The sequence below is a fragment of the Xylocopa sonorina genome, chromosome 3, assembly GCF_050948175.1.
Source record: "Xylocopa sonorina isolate GNS202 chromosome 3, iyXylSono1_principal, whole genome shotgun sequence".
Taxonomy (NCBI): domain Eukaryota; kingdom Metazoa; phylum Arthropoda; class Insecta; order Hymenoptera; family Apidae; genus Xylocopa; species Xylocopa sonorina.
The window spans coordinates 9,589,242-9,607,571 of record NC_135195.1 but is presented as its reverse complement, the minus strand read 5'-3'; the positions used below and the strand labels follow the sequence as shown (position 1 = coordinate 9,607,571).

The 18,330-nt window shown below is 47.1% G+C and overlaps 1 protein-coding gene across 1 annotated transcript; it reads right to left on the bottom strand.

The window, feature by feature from the left end:
- On the bottom strand, window positions 1-17,990 carry LOC143422397 (limbic system-associated membrane protein). The gene is made up of 5 exons (XM_076892994.1): window positions 17,636-17,990; window positions 8,204-8,355; window positions 3,108-3,318; window positions 2,041-2,337; window positions 1-420 (listed from the first exon to the last, which is right to left on the bottom strand). The coding sequence occupies exons 1-5, from the start codon at window positions 17,703-17,705 to the stop codon at window positions 236-238; spliced, it is 915 nt and encodes a 304-aa protein (XP_076749109.1). The 5' UTR covers window positions 17,706-17,990; the 3' UTR covers window positions 1-235.
- Between the last annotated feature and the right edge of the window lie 340 nt (window positions 17,991-18,330).

Genomic DNA, 18,330 nt, shown 5'->3' with positions numbered 1-18,330 from the left:
TTTCCTAAAAGGACGCGCCCGAGCACGTCGCAGTTCGCTCGTCAGAATTTCCTCGCCGCGCGTTCCTCGCGTTCCTCTTCGATCGTCCTCCCTCTTCGAGCCGTTCACCGTGTCACGAAGCCATTCTCCCGAAGAAGCCGTCCGCGTGTATGCACGTCCTCGAGGTGCCGTCCGGGTCTCGTAGCAGGAGATAATCGATCATCTTGCGACACAATCCACCGATAATCGTTTCCGATTATCGTTCAGGCGCGAAGTAAGATGGATTCTTCGTGTAAAGGACCATCAGGATCAGAAGGGCGAGGACGAACAGCCGGCTACCGTGACTCGAATAGAGCGTCACGACGCCAGCCAGCCACCAGAGCGTCGGACAGCCACCCGGCGCCGAGCTGATCCCCCTTTGAATCGCGGCAGGATGCTCGCCTGTAGCAGAGAATCGATTTTTATACAAGAACCTCCTTTATCGTGGTTACAACCTAGCTGATTTAACAGCCCTCTTTACTCCCAAGCGATTGTTCGTGTTTTGTATTTTTCTTTTTTATTTTTCTCTCCTCTTTATTCGCAGCTGAAAGGTTTCCAATGAATTTTTCAGATTTAATTAACGACGCGGCACGTTCTCAATACGTTCGTCACGTTTATTAAACACTTTCTGAATGCAATTTCTCTTTGCAGTTTATTTTACTGCGCCTCGCGAAGCTTGTAAAATCATACAAGCAGCCAGTTTTATCGAGGTGGAGTAGTGTTATGTAAAAGAATGACGAGTGCTCTATATATCGGTTACGTAATTTTGTAGCGCATACCTAATTAAGGTCTGTATCGAAGAACCGATGCGGTTCATTGAACCGAGGGTGCGAAGAGCGTGAAACTTTTAATAAACTTGAAACACGAGACACAACGTAACGTGTTTTTTTTTTTTCAGTAATACTACTTTATAACGCGTCCATTTTTGCGTCCATATTCGTAATTAAAACTAGATACGGTCGAGTAATTCTCTTTTTCAAAACTCACTCCATGGATATATGGTAAGAATAACGGGTAGATTAATCAACTATTTTCAACGTGATGGACCAGCGGGTAAAAAAAGCTTCTCGAAAATGTTATAAGAATTTAATAGATGTTTGCGTTCTATTTCTACGGCGTTTATACTCGATGATTGGATTTCAACCGAGAAATTATCTCGCGATCCGAATCGAACGCGGACCGGGCTAAATTATGAGCTAAATCGTGAGCTAACTTTAGCCGGTTAATACTTTCCGAAGCTCAATTTGCATCTGTATTTATAGCTGCATTTTGTCCGAGAACTTTTTCAATTAGCGAAATCCATATTAAAGTCCGAACGAAATCTCTGCCGGATTAAATTTATCAAATTAACTTCAGATTGTACACCCGAAGATTTTCTTATCGAGCAAACTTTCACATTTACAGTGAACGATACGTCGCAATAAAATTTCGTTTGAGAACTTTTTCAATTAGAGAAATCTGTATGAAAATTTGCCACAAATCCCGGCTGGATTAATGCCCGTGGATAAACACGCGTGCACGAGGATCTCTGTGTACGATGTTTCATTTACACTGTAAATTGAAATTGAAAAGGATATGTTTTTTGTCTCGTTGCATCGCGGCGGTGTATCTACTCGCACGGCGGGTGCTTCGAAGCGATTCTGTTGCCGATCTTTCTTTTTTTTTTTTTTTTTTTCATTACCGACGAAAAAATGAAATCGTACAAAACAATCGAGAAAAGCTACCATCTATAATAAAAGCTTCTATCGTGTAGGTCAAGTATTTCCAGAGTCGGGGAAACAGCCATTCGAAATAGATTTCGCGAATAAATACATCTACTTTGTCAACTCTGTTACAGAATAGCGTGTACGAAATATTCCCGTGATGAATCGGGTGGGCCAATAGGTGAAGTATTCTCAGAACTGCGCAGAAAAGGGTATTTGACATAGATTTTTCGAATCGATACGTTGCACGTAAAATATTTTGCAGGAGCAGCGATTCCCGTCGGGACTTTTCAATAGTGCAGAGGGTGAGAATGCTTACCGTTTAATACGTGTAGCTGCACGCTCGCGCTGTCCAGACTGCTGGGGCTGCAGGTGTAATTACCCGAGTCCTCCCTCCTCGCTTTATGGATCGTTAGGCTGCTGACCGTCTCCTGATCGATCCTGTTCGTCTGGATCTCGATCTTGTTCAGCTGGTAGTCGAGGACGCGGTCGCCCTCGTGGTACCAGAACACGTAGAACGGGCCCTCGAGGGACTGCTTGATCAAGCATCGTATGGTGACCGTGCTTCCGGTCTTCACGTACATGTCGCGATCGCCTATGATTTCGATCTTTGGCACTGAAAGATCGACAACCGGTGTATTCACATTTTGTTCGCCAGCGCAATTGATATGCTACGTGCATTTAATTCCATATCCGTCCGATTATTAAAACTTCCACACCGACCGCCACCGGCTGTGGCATTCGTGACTCGCGTGGCCACGGATCGTGTTAATGGCAACGCGAAAGCTCGATGGAACGACAAAGAAAAACCAATTACCAACCACGCCGAGCAATTATTGTTTTGCCTGCGATATTAACACTAACGCGCGCTAACTCGGCTTCAGATTCGCTCGGCTATTAAAACTTTTTCAGACTTCCACGGCTCATACGTGGTATGGACCGCGTGCTCTGACGGGGTAGGCCGTGTTAAATGTAACGCAAGAATGCGATCGTGAGCGGCAAAGAAAATTAATTACTGAATAGATCAGCCGATTACTCGGGCCGGGTGTTTCACCGCTTACGCGTGCAAGTTACGCGAAAGAGAGGATGTCTGTATTTTACGCTCGTATAATTTTTTATCACGCCGTTGGAACACGGTCCGCGAAGTGTCCCGACGATCGATGACAGAGCTTCTTCTCTGGCGACGTAAAAATAACGCTGGCGTAGAGACGGGCGACGATGGCCGGTGGTTAATCTCTAACCGTGCCACAGATACCGGTATATTCTTCAACATAATTCAATTATCTACTGTACAGCGAGGAAACAACGTTTTTTTAAATTCGTAGAAACGGATCTGGATCAAGAATCACTGTCAGTTAGTTATTACCAAGGGATGGTTGATCTCACCGACGATGTTGAGCTTGATGATGTGACTCTTCTTGGGATCGGTCGAAATTTGGCACTCGTACTCGCCTTCGTCGCGTGCCTGCACGTACTTAACCTGCAGGGTCCAGGTGTCGGACGCGTCCACGAAAAGCGCCTGGAACCTTTCGTCCGGGATAAACATGGTTCTATCTACCGAGAGGATATGCGAGTCCCTTCTTCTGATCCACGACACCTTCAGCGTTTCGAGAACAAACAGATCAATGTAAATAATATCGTCGAAACACATTCAGTAGCATTAACATTTCGATTTGCAAAATAATCTGGGATAAACCATCCGTTTCGATGCGAGGATTTAATAGAAATTTTTACGCGTACACAGCGTTGCTGTAAAATGTAAAATTCCGGAGTGAGTGTTTCGATGCAAAGATTCCCCATAAATTGGAAACTTTCATTCTGGAGCACGTGGCTGGCCTGTAAAGGCATATTCTACTTGTTCTATGGACGAGCCAGCGGTAAGACGGTGTAAGCGTAGAAACGCTGTGCAGATACGATAAATTTCGTTAAGAACGCGTTTACAGTGGAGGGGAAGACGATCGTGTTACTTGAATTACTTCCTGTACGGGTACACTGATCACTTACACGTAGCATCAACAGTGCTTACCCGGTACTAACACAGGTGCGACTGCAAACTTGCGAGGCGTTCATATAAAACTTTGTCACAGACGGAGGGTGTTTAAAACTTGTTTATAACTTGGACAGCAACAGCTTCCAGACCCATGTTTCCATGATCTTTTCCCATTGTTAAGGGGAGTACAACACGGTTCGAAAGTTTGCCCACTTATGCCGGGATTGCCTTTTATATTCGAAACTAAATGCCGGGCTCCTTTAAAGGTAGGTAATAAAATGTGTCGGAACACGCCCCCTGGGATATTTTGATTTTCTCTCCGTGTGTTACGTCTACCGTTAGATCCTATAATGTTTTAAAAGAGAAATTACAGGGTAAGGCGGATATTCTGAAATGCAAATGTTTGCAAATTTGCTTTGATACTGGCTGCTTCGAGTGTACAGTCATACGAAAGGAAGCTCTTGAAAATTTTATACTCCTTCCAGCTTATGCGCGTCGGGGCTTGGTTCGTGCAATTTTTTACATTAACATCGGGCTTTAGAAACTTTCTACTAGATTTTTACGATTTCCACCGTTGAAACTAAACAACGGACAGCTCGTAAAGCAGCGGAGCAGCCGTAATATGAAAACGGGCTCGAATAAAATTTTTTACTATCCCCCGGTACTTCAAATAAAGCCCGTAAATTAAGAAAGATTCTATGTAAATGCTCCCCCCGACTTTCATAACAATTTACATCTTCTCAGTGAAACGAAGTAATTAATATTTATCAGAGATCAAAGTAAAATTCGTCGGCAAGAAACAGCAGCGGCGCACGATTTTTTCCCTTCAATTCCAGCGGGGGGTGGCGAGAGGAGAAAGAGGAGGAGTAGAAAAAAATAAAAAAGCGCTCCAATTCGATGCAGCTTTTTATCAAGCACGGACGCATCGCGAGAATTATTAATCCCTTCTCCGATACGTACCCGCGCTCTATTGTTAGATTTTTCGTTCGCAGAGCCGGGCGTTTCTTCCGCGTCGTGGGGAACAAAAAGCGAAATAAAGCAACAGAGACGTTCCCAGTGACGAAGTGAAATTCAACCGTGTCCGGATAGAAATCCGCGGGCTCCTCCCTGGTTGAATGCAGGGCAGAGAAACCGGGGACAGAAAAAGCGTGGAAAACGCGCGCTTGGCGCAGATGGAAAAAGAACCCTGGCCCCGACTTCCCGATCCTGCATGATCAATCTTCTTTCCCCCTTGTCTACGGTTAATTTATCGCGCGTCGATTCACGGGCGTTCTTCTTTCGTGGAAGCTGGGAAGAAAGCGTATTAACGCCGTCCCGCCCAACGTTTCTAACGCGAGCGCGTAATTAATAAAAATCGAGAATTGAATACCGTACAATACTGCTTTTACGGCGTAAAAGAAAAATTAAAAACGTTGCTTCCCAGCATCGCGCTGGGTAATTATTTGTTGCTCGAAATCCAAAGAAATTCATTAGTTCGACGCAAACATCGACGCGAATAAAGCGGCAGTAATTGTTTTAAACATCGCCGGTTAATTCTAGGATTTGATATGGAGCTCCGTGAAAAGTGATATAAATTAGAGAACTTCGGCGAACATTCAATTTATTCGTGTAATTGGGATCACCGCAAACGGATCGATTCGGTACGCGCTGCGCGGGTTGGAACCGGTTCCTCTCGATGCAACGTCGACTTAGAGCTTGTAATCAACAAAGTAGAGTAATTGTCTGGTTGTTCGGGTCGCGCGGTACAACGTTCCGGAGGAGGGTTATAATTTAAGTCGTGGGAATAATTTGCGAATGCAATCCTCCGTTGCGCAGATAACAAATGGCGAACGTAATCTCTTCATCGATTTCTGAAGCGATATTATTATCTGTGAAATTCTAAACAAGGCGATATCGGTTTACCTTGCCGAGCTGAGTTTGTTGAAATTGAGGGAAACGACGCTTTATCCTGCCTTCCTCCTTCTCTCTCTCTCTCTCTCTCTCTCTCTCTTTCTCCTTCGCTCAATTACGATTGGCGTCCCATTAATTCTCGTGGAAAATGCAATAAATCAGTAAATCTCGTTTCTCGCCTCGCGTTACTTTCCATCGATCGTTCTTTTACTTTCCCGTGATTTCTTCCCGAACTTAGGCGAGACTTTTAACCTCGCTTATTCCGTGAAACGAAAGGATTTAATCACGCCTGCACGGGTCTCGAAATCTTTTTCCCTGCGAATTCTGTCGTTCATCGTGACGGGGGTTGGTGGTCGATTCCACGAACGCGAAACGATTATTTTATTCTTGAACGCAACCGCGATCTACAGGGTGTTTCAGTCCTGTATATTACTTTAACACAGAAAAATATTCTTCTTCTTTCACGAACGCAAGTTTTCTCTTTAGTTTCCGTGTAAAAATCAAGATCCAACTTTTAAGCACCTGTAGCCGAGCAACTGGACACGCACCGGCCATTTTTTCGGGTTTCCGCAAAATTTTAAGAAAACTGCTAAAGTTCAAAATGGGAAAACGATGTAACACAGCCGCCACACAATAAGTAATACAGAATTTCTTACTCAAAACTTTTACAGAAACTCCGCGAAAAATGCTGCCGTACCAAGGGTCGTTCGTCGTAAAGTGAACATTTGCATTTTTAAAACTTCGCTACCAACCGAACACCGAAACAAATAAGGTCGTCTGGTACTACTTCTTACTTAATTGAGTCGTAATTCTGAAACACTGTACATTTCTTCAGACGAAAGAACGTATACTCGAAATAGCTGTACGGCAGACCAACCCCCTCAGATAAATCACGACAATTAAGATTAGTTACACGTCATTAGACAAACGGCAATCTTAGAGCCGGCCCCTTGCCACTCGCTGCTCGATTAACACTTTGCATATTGCCGCTAGCGTTTCACGGAGCGAGAGACGCGATGGTAAACGAAAAGTGCCGTTCGCGAGGGCGTGTTCCGCAAGAGTAATCGTACGCGAGGGGTGCTCGGCTACGATCGTGTTCCATGGTAGCGGACGTACGATGACCGTTGACAGCGAGTCTACGACGTTGGGGGTACGTTCAATTCTCAGCGCGATAAGCATCGGGACCGACGAAACGATTGGGGGTGCGGCGCGAAGGGGTTGCGAGCCGACTGCATGGGTTCGCGGCCCTCGAGTACGCGACTGGACGATTATACAAAGGTCGCGTGTCACCAGACACTTAGTCCCGAGTCTTACGACGCGTACAAGTTTCGTCGGTGTACCACCCCGGCCAGCAGGAGTAAAAGTTCGCTAACGAGTGATACGGGCCACGTACGAAAAACTTTTACTGCCCCGTAGCCGACTGCGTTGTTAAAGGGAGGACCTTTAAAGTCGCCCTCGCAGGCTGAACTAATCCCCTGACATCGCTATCTGGGTTACCTCCGCGCTGCCGGTACCGTCCCTCCCTCACCCTCTACGCCCCTCTGTCGCCCTCTTTCCCTTTCGCGAATCGTAAAATGCACGCGGCCGGTATTAATCCGTCCTAACGGCCGCGAACGCAGACAGATTAGACTTTTATAGTTCGCATAAATTCTGGCCGCGGATAAAGTCAGGATGTTGTTCGGATTCGACGGTTTATCGGCGTCATTTCCATTATTGTAATAGCGCGAAACGGACGCGGCGATAGCGCGGGGATATCAGCGGGAACGAAAGTCGATGGCCGTGCACTTTTCGATCGCGGATCAGCGGCTTCATGGAAACGGCGGACGCGGCGGTAGCCTGGGCCCGATACCATCGCCGCCATGGTCACCGTCGCCTCGCAGAAAGCTGGAAATTCGCGTGCAAATAAATCTGCTTTATCTGCCCGCGGCCGGCACCGGCCGTGCTTTTTGCAAGAAAAGAGGACGAGATAACAGCCCACGAGGCTCGCCAGGCGGTTCGTTCGTCGAAACGACTCGAAATTAAGGAATCCGTATATTCCGTACGCTAGAACGTGTTCACCTTTCCCATTGGTGCTCGCGTGAACGAAGGGAAAGGGTGTATCGTTTTATTACAATAACGGGAAGCTGGGTTGCGCAGGAAAGAGGTGATTAAGAAATTTTGACCCTGATCGACGACGATTACCATATTATCTGAACACCGCTACAACATATTCTCTGAATAGCTGAAAATTCGATAATTATCAGATAACTATGTTAAGGATATCGATGATCGTATAGATAGTGGGGATCATAAATATTTCTGCAAGAATCGTAAGATTGTGAATAACCAACCAGTGGTTAGAAGGTGGTAAAGGTGTTAATCTTCTTAGTACTTAAAACCGTCCGAACTTTTCCGCTCACCTAATAAGCACATAATTACGCGGCTCCATCGTTAATTCGTCTTATGATTCGCTTAGAGGCGTTCGGAGGGGGAACTTTGACAGAATTGTAGATAATCTTAAAGTCTGTCGGATGAAAGTTACGGGAATGTTTAAAGTTTTAATTGGTAGTGTTTCACTGAAGGTGCACTTCGGTGAGTGGAATAGTTTCGGGCGAAGACTTACCGATTTATTACCAAGCTGTCGCACTTTGCACGGCAAGTAAGCATGACTTCCAAGCTGAGCCGTGATGTTCGTAGGGGTGTTTGAGTCGAAGTACGGCCCCGTGTAAATCCCGTCGAACCTCTTCACTAATGAATGGGACCTTGTGCTCACCCCTAAAACATTCGATCGATTTTTAGTCAAATCCGCGCGCGATGGAAAACTTTTTATTTCGAACGATTCGATCAAACCAGAGACTGATACGAAATGTCTCTCTCAACGTCTGTTATTTCATTTAACTCGACTGTCGTTATAGTTTACCGTTAAAAACAACCTTAATACTATATAATTAAATGTAATTTAATATTTTATTTTCAGTTTGAAAACAGTTAAAACATTTAGGACAATTAACACCGTTGCGGTTGCCACTTTATATTTGACATATTAGATGACCGAAAATTTGCCTGGGGATATTTAAATATCAATGCGAATAACCTGGGTATTTATAAGCCGTATGCTGTCTAAACCAGACAAACTAGACAGGAAACACGTATATTGTTCTCCATACGTAGCTTCGAAACCGTCACCTGTCGTCAAGGAAAATATCCTTCCTTTCGACGACTCACTTGTCGAGAACGTGCATCGTTGCCTGCCAGGTTCCCGGAAAAGTGTTGCGACACGAAAGTCTTTTTTCACGTAACCGTGTCGGGGGCACGAAACGTTCGCCAGAGTCTCCGGCAATGTTCACCCCTTAACCGTGCTCGAACCGTGCCGGTTACGTCTGAGGTGAATGCATTAACATGGCAGTTTGACCTCGCTAGCTTGTTATCCGGGACGAATTTACATTGTACGAGAACAGGTAGCGTTTCCATGATGGAATAATAAAAGGATAGCCAGGTAGTATAGTGTATTTCGCATTCGTGACGTCCATACGCGATGGGATTCTCCCTCTTTCCCGCTTCGTGCCCTCCTTGCCGTCGCCGTCGTCTCAGCTGGTCTCACCCTTTGCCTTTCAAAATAAATCCTATCAGGGAGCTTCTGCCAGGCCATCGTGCCTTGGGGAAATGGATACTAATCCGTAGGATTCCGATCCGGGGGGCGGGATCCGTGGTCGGATCAGCATTCGGACCGGAAAACAGCGCGGGGCTTCGCTCCAGCGACCTTGAGAGCTCACTTCCGGTCTGACGTTCGAGGAATAGAGGAAACGCGTGTTCCGCGCCGATACGATATCGCACGAGTGTCCTCTTTGTCAATGGATTGCCAGGAAATGTGTATCGCGCGTAATTAGTGACTCCAGAAATGACTAGCGTCGAGATTATTTTAACGAGTGACATCCGTTGACAGTTTGGAGGTTGACTCTGCTAAGGCGACACTTTCAGGAACTATCACGATGTATTCATTATAAACGTAGAATACTGCGCAGATACAGCTTGTTAAAAATTGAGAGGAATTTCGAATGGTTACTTTTAATGAATGCTTGGATACCCTTCGATGGGCCGTAAGAGTTGAAAAACATCGCGAGACGCAGAAATTCGTAAGGCCGATGTGCGTCGGTATTGAAAGGGGTCCCTCGATTTATCGTCCACGTCTCGAGACTCTCGTAAGTTTATACGGGAACGCGCGCGGCAAGCGAAGAAGAAGAAGAAGAAGAAGAACTCGATAAAACAAGCTACTCGGCGAAACTTTTGTACGCCTACTCGCGGCGGGCACCCGTTGCCAACTCGTCGCGCGCTCCGTCAGAGTTTCCGTTAGCCGCGCAAACACCTCGATGCCAAACGACTTTCGATGATATTGCGTAGAATGAGAGATTTTCGTGGGTTCCAGGGCGCCGCACCAAGAGTTATGGTAACGGTCGATTGTGTGAAACCGAGGTATTCATTCTCAGCCGTAACTCGCAGCTTTATAGCTATTTATGTAGCATTTGTAGCGAGAAAAACAATCGGCCGAGCCGGGACTCGGATACCCGGGTTCTTTCATTTGTTGGACGACCGTTCTATTGATTGAGTTATTCAGGTCATCAACAACTTTTTCCTCCCGGTTTGCTGCTCGAAAATAGCTCCCATCTAGGTATTATTTGCCACGTTTTCTTGCCATCTACCCGATGCTTTAACGACACTCGCGGTTGGTGACGCGTCGATACCTCTTTTTATATATTTCCACTCGAAATTGGTTCGAACGGAGGTAAAACCAATTAGAGCTTGAAAATGGGCTACGTAGGTACTCGAACGATGACGTTAGAAACATAGTTATAGCACGCCGTTGGGGAAAGAAGGTAAAAAATTCCGTTCGTTTAACTAATGATATAATACAGCAATTTGCGTGATCGAACCGCGTAGGAACCGTTTCTCCTACCGCATGTTTTGTACTCGAGAAGTAATGCCAGTCATTACCGCAGTGCAAACAAAAAGTTCCATGCTGCTCGCAAATGACGTCATTGCAGCGAACGTGTTAAGGGAGTATAAGGGGAACGCATTAACGGCTGCTGTTATATTATTCAACATATTTTAAGCTGCCAAATGAAAGAACAGTGGAAGAAAGTGATATCGTGTTCGTGCTTCCTCTTAACGTGGGCGCTGCCGCGAATTAAGTGGAATGGGAACGTATTATGACGGGCAAGTAGATAAGGAAGTTCGCGATATCCTCTCTACACTAATTTCTGCAAATAATGCTCGGTAATTGAATGCCTCTTTCTTTCGCTGCTTCAGAAGGTCCATGATAATAAAGAAAAGTGGCTGGGATCAAAAATAAAATCTTACCTTTACGATCCAATTAAAGATGTTTAACGATCAGATAAAAGGGAGATAAAACATCGTTCGGCTATTCACGCGTAAAAATGTATAGAAAGGGGATAGAGAAAAGGAAAGGATTCGACGCGTTCTCTTCCTTTGAAAGTAAATTTGCAGGTTCATTCTTGCGGCATAGAATGGCGCGATATTTGTAACACAATGCCGCCGTACTTTGAACCATTCAGAGCCAATAAAGACGAATAAACTCCTGTTTATTCTGTTTATATCGCGCGCAGGTAATTCTAGCTGACGTAAAAACGGCGCGCGATCAGCGAAATTCTCCGAGTTACGGAAAATCCCAGTGACAACCGATCGATCGAAAACGCGCCGCGGCGCAGGGAGCCGCGTCGGCAAAAATCGAACGTCCGCATTGGCAAATAGCATCCGGCCAGATAAATCCACACCCTTTCAATAAATGCCGGCATTCCTAACATTTAGAGTGCACGGATTATTGCATTATTGGCATCGGGCTGATCGGGGTAAACGGTCGGGCGTCGATCGAGCGTGCGTCGAGGCGTGTTCGCGCTTGCGTCGAGGCTGTCGCCGGTTATGTCAAAAGCCGGCGATATCCGCAATTGTCCGGTGCAATTCTACGTACAGGCATTATGGCGGTTACGTTTCGAGGCCGCGGATACTTAGCCGCTCGTTCAGAGCCCGCGCTCCGTTACAGACGCGTCGCGGAGGGGACTCCGCTGGAGGAGCTTCCGGTTTTTAACAACGTCGCGAAATGCGCCGGTGAATCGCGTTACATTGTCGACCAGTCGGCAAAATAGCTCCTATTTTCGAACGATGTTTTAAACGCGCGGAAGTGCCAGTTACGTTTACGTTCTGCGACGAGGACTTTGATGGGGACGCGAGAGGATTCCAAGCGGAATGACGGGTTCGAAATTTTCCTCAAGATCGACGCTGGAAAGTATCTCGCGATGTAAAAACTGTGGGATTCGATTTTTTCATTCGTTTTGCTAAATCATTGGTGAAATAGAATACAGATCTGGTGATATATATAAAAAAAAAGTGTAAAGTCATCTGTGAATTAAAATATTAAAAAATAATGCGATTCTAAATAAAATTGAAGATTCGATTCCAGGAGACGTAAGAACTTTGTAGCAGATGATGTCGACACAATTTTCCGTAAAGTTCGCCTACCCAAATTGTATTCTAGAGGACCCGCGAGACTTTTTAATGATTCTTAAGTGGAACAACACATAATATGTCTGACTTAGGAGCACGCGACAGCTCAAGGCTGCTGCACGGATTACTACTCTCTTTAGCTTAATCGTGCCGGCTAACGTTCTTGAATATTCACGACAAATGGGGCTTTGCTACCATTTTTTAACTCTGTCCGCATTTTTCTTCACTAAACATGACAAATTTAGTCATTACCCCGTAACAGGCTACACATGCACGGGTCGCAAATCTAGGATTAATCTAGTAATTAATTAAACGCCTCAGATGGGACGTTTTATCTAAGGAGGGGAGATTAGATGTAAAGCACGCCACGTAAACCGTAGTAAATAGCGTTAATAAACAATTTCAGTTCGCCATGGAACATATTTCAGACGCTTGAATATTTCTACATCTCAATGTGTTTATATCGTACGAGATATTTTTAGGACCTCGACAATACGCTATCGTCTGCACACACTCCTTTGGTGTTGAACTTGCTCTCTTTCTCTCTCTGGCGAAGGGAAGAGAAGCACACACAGCTACAACAGATTAAACAACGTGCGCCTCGGCGATTGCTGTTTGAAAGCGATTCGAAGAAACGTTCGGTAAGTGAAACGGCCAAGCACTCCCTCTGGGTAAAGTTTCATCGGGCACTCAAGAGAACGAAGATGCTTAAAGGAACATCGCGAGGGCCGTGAGGACAAAAATACCATCGTCGACTGTGTTGAACCGACCCTCGATGTCGTACGAGAGGCGGAAGAACGAGAGAGAGGAAGAGAGAAAGCCGGGACAAAAGATGCGGTTCGAAGCCGCGTGTGGTTCACAACTCGATCGATCAATGAACGCCTCTACTCAATCGTAACCTGCTAATTCTTGGTCCCGGACCGATATCCTTTTAACTGCATCTCGGTCAATCGTTCCACGCTCGATGAATCGATTCGCCGACGCGTTTCCGTTCAGACGGCGCGAATTGGATTGGCAATCAGTGCGCGGCGACCCGGTATCGCGTGCACCGAGGACCTCCGCGACCAATCGAAGCCGGGTACTCCCAGGACACTCGATCCTCCGCACAAAAGGATCCTTCAGGGATGCAAAATATCGAGCGCCAGGCGTCACGTCGATCCGGGGAATCGAGAATCGCCGCGAAACTGACATAAATGCATGCCCCGTCGCAGAAACGATAATCGAGCTTATTTTTGTTTTAATCGAACGCCTCAGCTTCGCTGTTAATCCTTTGTACACCCGACGCTTTATTTCGAATAACGCGGAAACGTGTACGCATAACGTTAAAACTTGTGAATTATGCGTAGGGTTTTATAATTCAGCAGGAGAACGTATCTGATCAATAATTCAGCAAGTTTCACGCACCCCCGATAAATGTTAAAGGACAATTACAAATCCTCGCGGTGGTTAAAAAAAGTAGGTTCTGCTAATTAAACCGGTACATAACTCCGACTCGGTCCAAAGTAAGTAGTTCCAATTCAAAAAAAGGAACGTCAGCCATTTTCGCGACAGACCTTGGTACTTAGTCGTCGCCACGGGCGCTGCGTCCCCCGTCTCTCTCTCTCTCTTTTTTTTTCCCCGCGGCCACTCGAAACCGCGGCTTTGAATTATTTCGCAGTGCCCGCGATTATCGTTCCCGGCATTCCTGAAAATCATGTTTCACGCCGAGATTACCGGCAAAGAACAAAGGAGGAACACGGGAGGAGGCAGAGAGAAAGAGGAACAAAGCGGCCGATTGTGCGGCCGGTGTAACGCGTTGCTTATGACTGTTCGTAAATTTCAGAGGGATTGAATCATTCACGAAGGGGGTTGAAGTAGTTAGCGATAGAACCGTGCACCGGCTGAATTGTAGCGCGAATTGTGCTACGGATAATGTAATTGTATTTCTGTGCGCGTTACCCTTGCCAGCGGTGCCCTAACAATGAGAGGGAGCATTAACTCGTGGCCGAGAATTTCTAATTGTCCTTTGGGCAACGAAAGTAAACGAAGGAACGTCTGAAATTACGATAACGCTCGTACCTCGCGACAATCCTTTCGCAGTATGCGAACGTAGCGTGATTAGACGTCCAACGAATTCGCTCGAGTCGTGCAAAATCTAGATTGTTTTGACAGACGCGAGGGCTACCTGGCGTGAATTTAAACGCTTGTCAAAATGCGAGACGGAGGGGTGGGGTAATTAAACCTCGATTCGTGGGCTAATTGTGATCCGACGAAGTTACGGTTTAACTGATACGTAATTGAAATGTGCTCCTTGGTCCTCTGCGCATCAACCTAGTGATTACCATTAATGCGCTTATCGCGCATCCGAGCGCAAGAGGTATCGGGCACGGGTGCGTCGATAGTTTATTAACGATTATCGTCGAACATTTACGCGTAAACACCGGCGCATTTTAGCAAAGTGGCTCGCGATCGAGTAAAATCGTTCGTGAACGAGAAAGGGGATGAAAAAAGGAACGGAAAGAGGGGTGGACACGCGTATTTCTGTGTCGAACCGATGGGCGAAAATAGAAATAAATTTCTTGGAAACCGAAAGAGGATCTCTGATGGATATTTCCCAAGGGACGGGCTGGCGCGGACCGATGTGGAAAATCGAGCACCGACGGGGGTGCGTTCTCCTCGGCGCTTTATTAGAACGGCACGTACGAGTGTTCGATGTAATTTTACGACGTCATCGGACACTAAACTCAGACATAAATCTGGATTTCCATCGCCCCGAAGATCGCTCTTCCTATCCCTCCTGGTGTGGCTAACTCGATTTTCTGTCTTACTAGTTCATCAAACATTTACGTTCGACTACTTCCATCGCGCGCACCCCGCGATGCATGCCGATTTAATGGATATCGTTCGATTCTCGCTTAATCTACCGGCATTAAGAGAATAATTATTTATGTTCACACGGGGTTCGAACGCTTTAACCGTACGGAGGGGGACGATGTTTCACTTGATTCCATTTAATTAACGATCTCCTACGTTTAATATGCCTTATACCGCGAGAGAGTTCAGAATTGCTGCTGCATTTAGATTAAGTGGAAATATTACGCCGGTACATTTAATTACAGCGGAATAATAGCGATAGTATAGAGCTCTTGATACAATGATCCTTTTTCGAGGAGACCTTTCTCAGCGAATAACCTTAACGTTTCCCTTTTACTCATTACCCCGCGCGATCACGTTCTCCCGCGAGACTTTGGTAAACGCCCGAGCAGTGAATCTGAACGCGGACCGAGTCTATACAGGGGGATGATGCACGGTGTATTAACTGTCATCCGTTAAAATAATGGAACCGAAACACCGTGTAAGATCCGCCGCGGTACACGGGGCGACGCGGAGATATATCCGCGGATGGGAATCCCCATAAACGGCGGTCGTGGGAACGCGGAAATCCCCATTCCCAGGTAACAGCGTCGGTCGGTTAATCACTGCCAAGTATAATCTGGGGCTGTGCCGCGATTATGTTACGGGACGAAAGTGCATAATGCATCGCGTCGATGTAGAAATTGTTTTCGTGTTGCGGATTCGAATACGGCCGGGCAGGTCGTAGTTGAAACCAATTAAGAGTACGTTCGACGGGGTAGAAAGTGGCAGGCGCGGCAGAATTCGGTAAATTGTTTAACAAAATTACCGGCTGCACGTTAGTTGCGTTAATGGGATCGATTTGTGCCCCGTTCGAAAGTTCTACGAGTGTCGTTTAGTTCGCGGTTTGGCAGCCTTTCGTGTGTATTTCCCTGGCCCTCGTTCCATCCCTCTCCCTCGCCCTTCATCCCCTTCTATGGTACGTTCGTTCGATAATAGCAGCGTCGAAAGCGACGAATGGAACGTATTTATAAAGCGACCGACACGGATAATGAACGACGCGATCGACAACAACTCGATGCCCACTTTGCATACCGAAACGTTTCCTTACCGCCTAGGTGCGATCGATAGGAGAAAAATGAAAAAAAGAGGGAACAGAATAATGCCGTCAGATGTTGGCGCGTTTGATGAATCCTTTCCACCGACTTCGTTTATTTCCTGCGAGACGAGAGTCGTGACAAGTGTCCTCTGGCATAAAGGAAGTATTACAGACGGGGAGAGAGTACAGGGGTGCTAGCGGAGCCCGCATCGAGGGTGATGCGATATCCTGGAAGATCGTTAAGATAAAGCATGCCAGGGGTAGCGATCCGTTAACTAATGTACCTTCCATTGAAAAAGGAAAAGCTCTAATCCGCGCTCGGAAGAGAAGTAATTAACGCGTCCATGGTGTAGCTAACAAAGATTTCCATAAGGGCTACACAAGCCCCAAGATTGACGTTTCGCTCCGTTGCGAAGACGCGGGTAATTGCTCGGATATCGCAGCGTGACCTGTTTAAGAGACGAACCATTAACTATAATCTTTTGATAGCGACGAAGCATCATAAACGGCGAGGCAGTAAAATTGAATAACGCGAGAGTCGTTCTAACTGATATAATTAAGTTTGAAGTCATTACTCGGTCGTCGAGGGGGCTATCAAATGCGAACTGAAGAACACAGATACGAGAGGAGTATCTTGGAATCGGCTACTATAAACTACGTTCACGGTACTTTTCCTCGACGCTGTACTCGACATGGTTCGCGAACCACGAGAAACTTCCCTTAAGTAAGAGAGCACGAGGAGAAAAAGCGAAGCGGGTATCGTCGCGGCAGAACCACGCGATGGAGAGAGATGAAATCGATATACACGTCCCTGAACGACGTCAGAGCGAAGACGAGGGAACGTGCTACCCTTCTGCCGCCGTGTCGCCTCGCCTCTCCACCCCGATGACGGAATCATCGAGTCGACACGCTGACCCGACAAGGATGGCGAAGAGGTGAAAAAAGAAAACGACCGAACGAAGAGATCCGAGGGACAAAGAGGAGAACAGGGCAAATACAATACCGTCGCCGCGACAAACAAGGGTGGCGCTAGATACAGCCCTGGACCGGGTCCGGAGGCAGCACCCCTTCCCACCCCCGTCCGCCTATAAGTCCTCCTTTTTCCCTCCACTCGCGTATCTCGATCCTCGAGCGTTGATCGATCGCGAACGCACACGATCAGCTGCCAAATTCTCGGCCGCGGAACAGCACCTTTCGCGGGCACTGGCTTTGCACGCGTGCTAATTCACGTACGCACAGTTACACCCCAAAATCTGATCGATCCATCCGCAGTACAAGTCTCCGGTACGGCCCCGCCTGCCCCCCTTTACCCCTCCCTGGGCTGTTTTCACGTCACCCGGTGTACCCCCGTTCGCAGACCGTGCCAAACCATCGGGCAGTCCACCGGAGACCTGGACCTAGGGCACACCAGATTCACGAACGAGACCAAATGCCACGTTTACGCCGTCTCGGTCGTTCCACCACGCGTTCACGATCCGAGCGTGTGCACACTTTCCCGCGGGAACCTCGAAAATATCGATGCACGATCCCGCGAGGGCTCGCCACTCGTGCACGGAAACCGGACCGACCGGGCGAACATATGTCACGCGGTGATAATTGGTCTCTTACCGGTGATGCCTAGGAGAATCCAGCACACGAGGCACAGGACGTAGTAGTTCACGTAAGAGGATCTCCTCATGATGACCAAGACAGTGACAACGACGACGACGACGACGACGCAGTTGCCTTCGACGGGACCACTGACATTTCAAAACAACCAGCACACCAGGCCACCGGTGCCACCGTCTCACTCCTAGCCCTCTCTCGACACTATATTCATCCTTCTTGCCTCGATGCTACCAGACCTCGTGCATAGTATCTTTCCTTCTCACCCTCCGCGTTCCTCTTCTCGTTCGGCTTTACTCGACTCGCGCACAATGCCTCCTCCGTATATATATTATTAAATACACTGATCACATATTATCTCCCGATCGAACCGTCGATTACGCACCGATCCTCCTCGTATCGTCTCTGCCGATATATACCCCGCGTACTGTGTGCCGTTGCTCGCGACGACGTCGTGGTACGTCTCCCCAACGCGTGTCCCCAATGCCTCGCACGCTACCCCTCGGATCGGAACGATCGAAACGCGACGGTATTACGCGAACCGTCACAGCAGGGGGCTAATGTCGTCGCGTGATTTGGCCCCTTTTCCTCGCGATCTTTCAAACACGGCTAACTACGACCGAGTTTTGCGTACGGGTCGTCTGCGGTTCGTCGTCCCGGGCGAAGCTCTGAAACCGCCGGGCCTCCAGTGGCACTGC

What these genes read in the sequence shown, in the direction of transcription:
- LOC143422397 (XM_076892994.1), bottom strand. Translation starts at nt 17,705, where the DNA reads ATGAGGAGATCCTCTTACGTGAACTACTACGTCCTGTGCCTCGTGTGC. An exon ending in GACAGCTTGGTAATAAATCG is followed by an intron (nt 3,319 to 8,203) that starts GTAAGTCTTCGC and finishes GAAACGCTGAAG; the next exon opens with GTGTCGTGGATCAGAAGAAG. An exon ending in GCAGCTACACGTATTAAACG is followed by an intron (nt 421 to 2,040) that starts GTAAGCATTCTC and finishes TCTCTGCTACAG; the next exon opens with GCGAGCATCCTGCCGCGATT.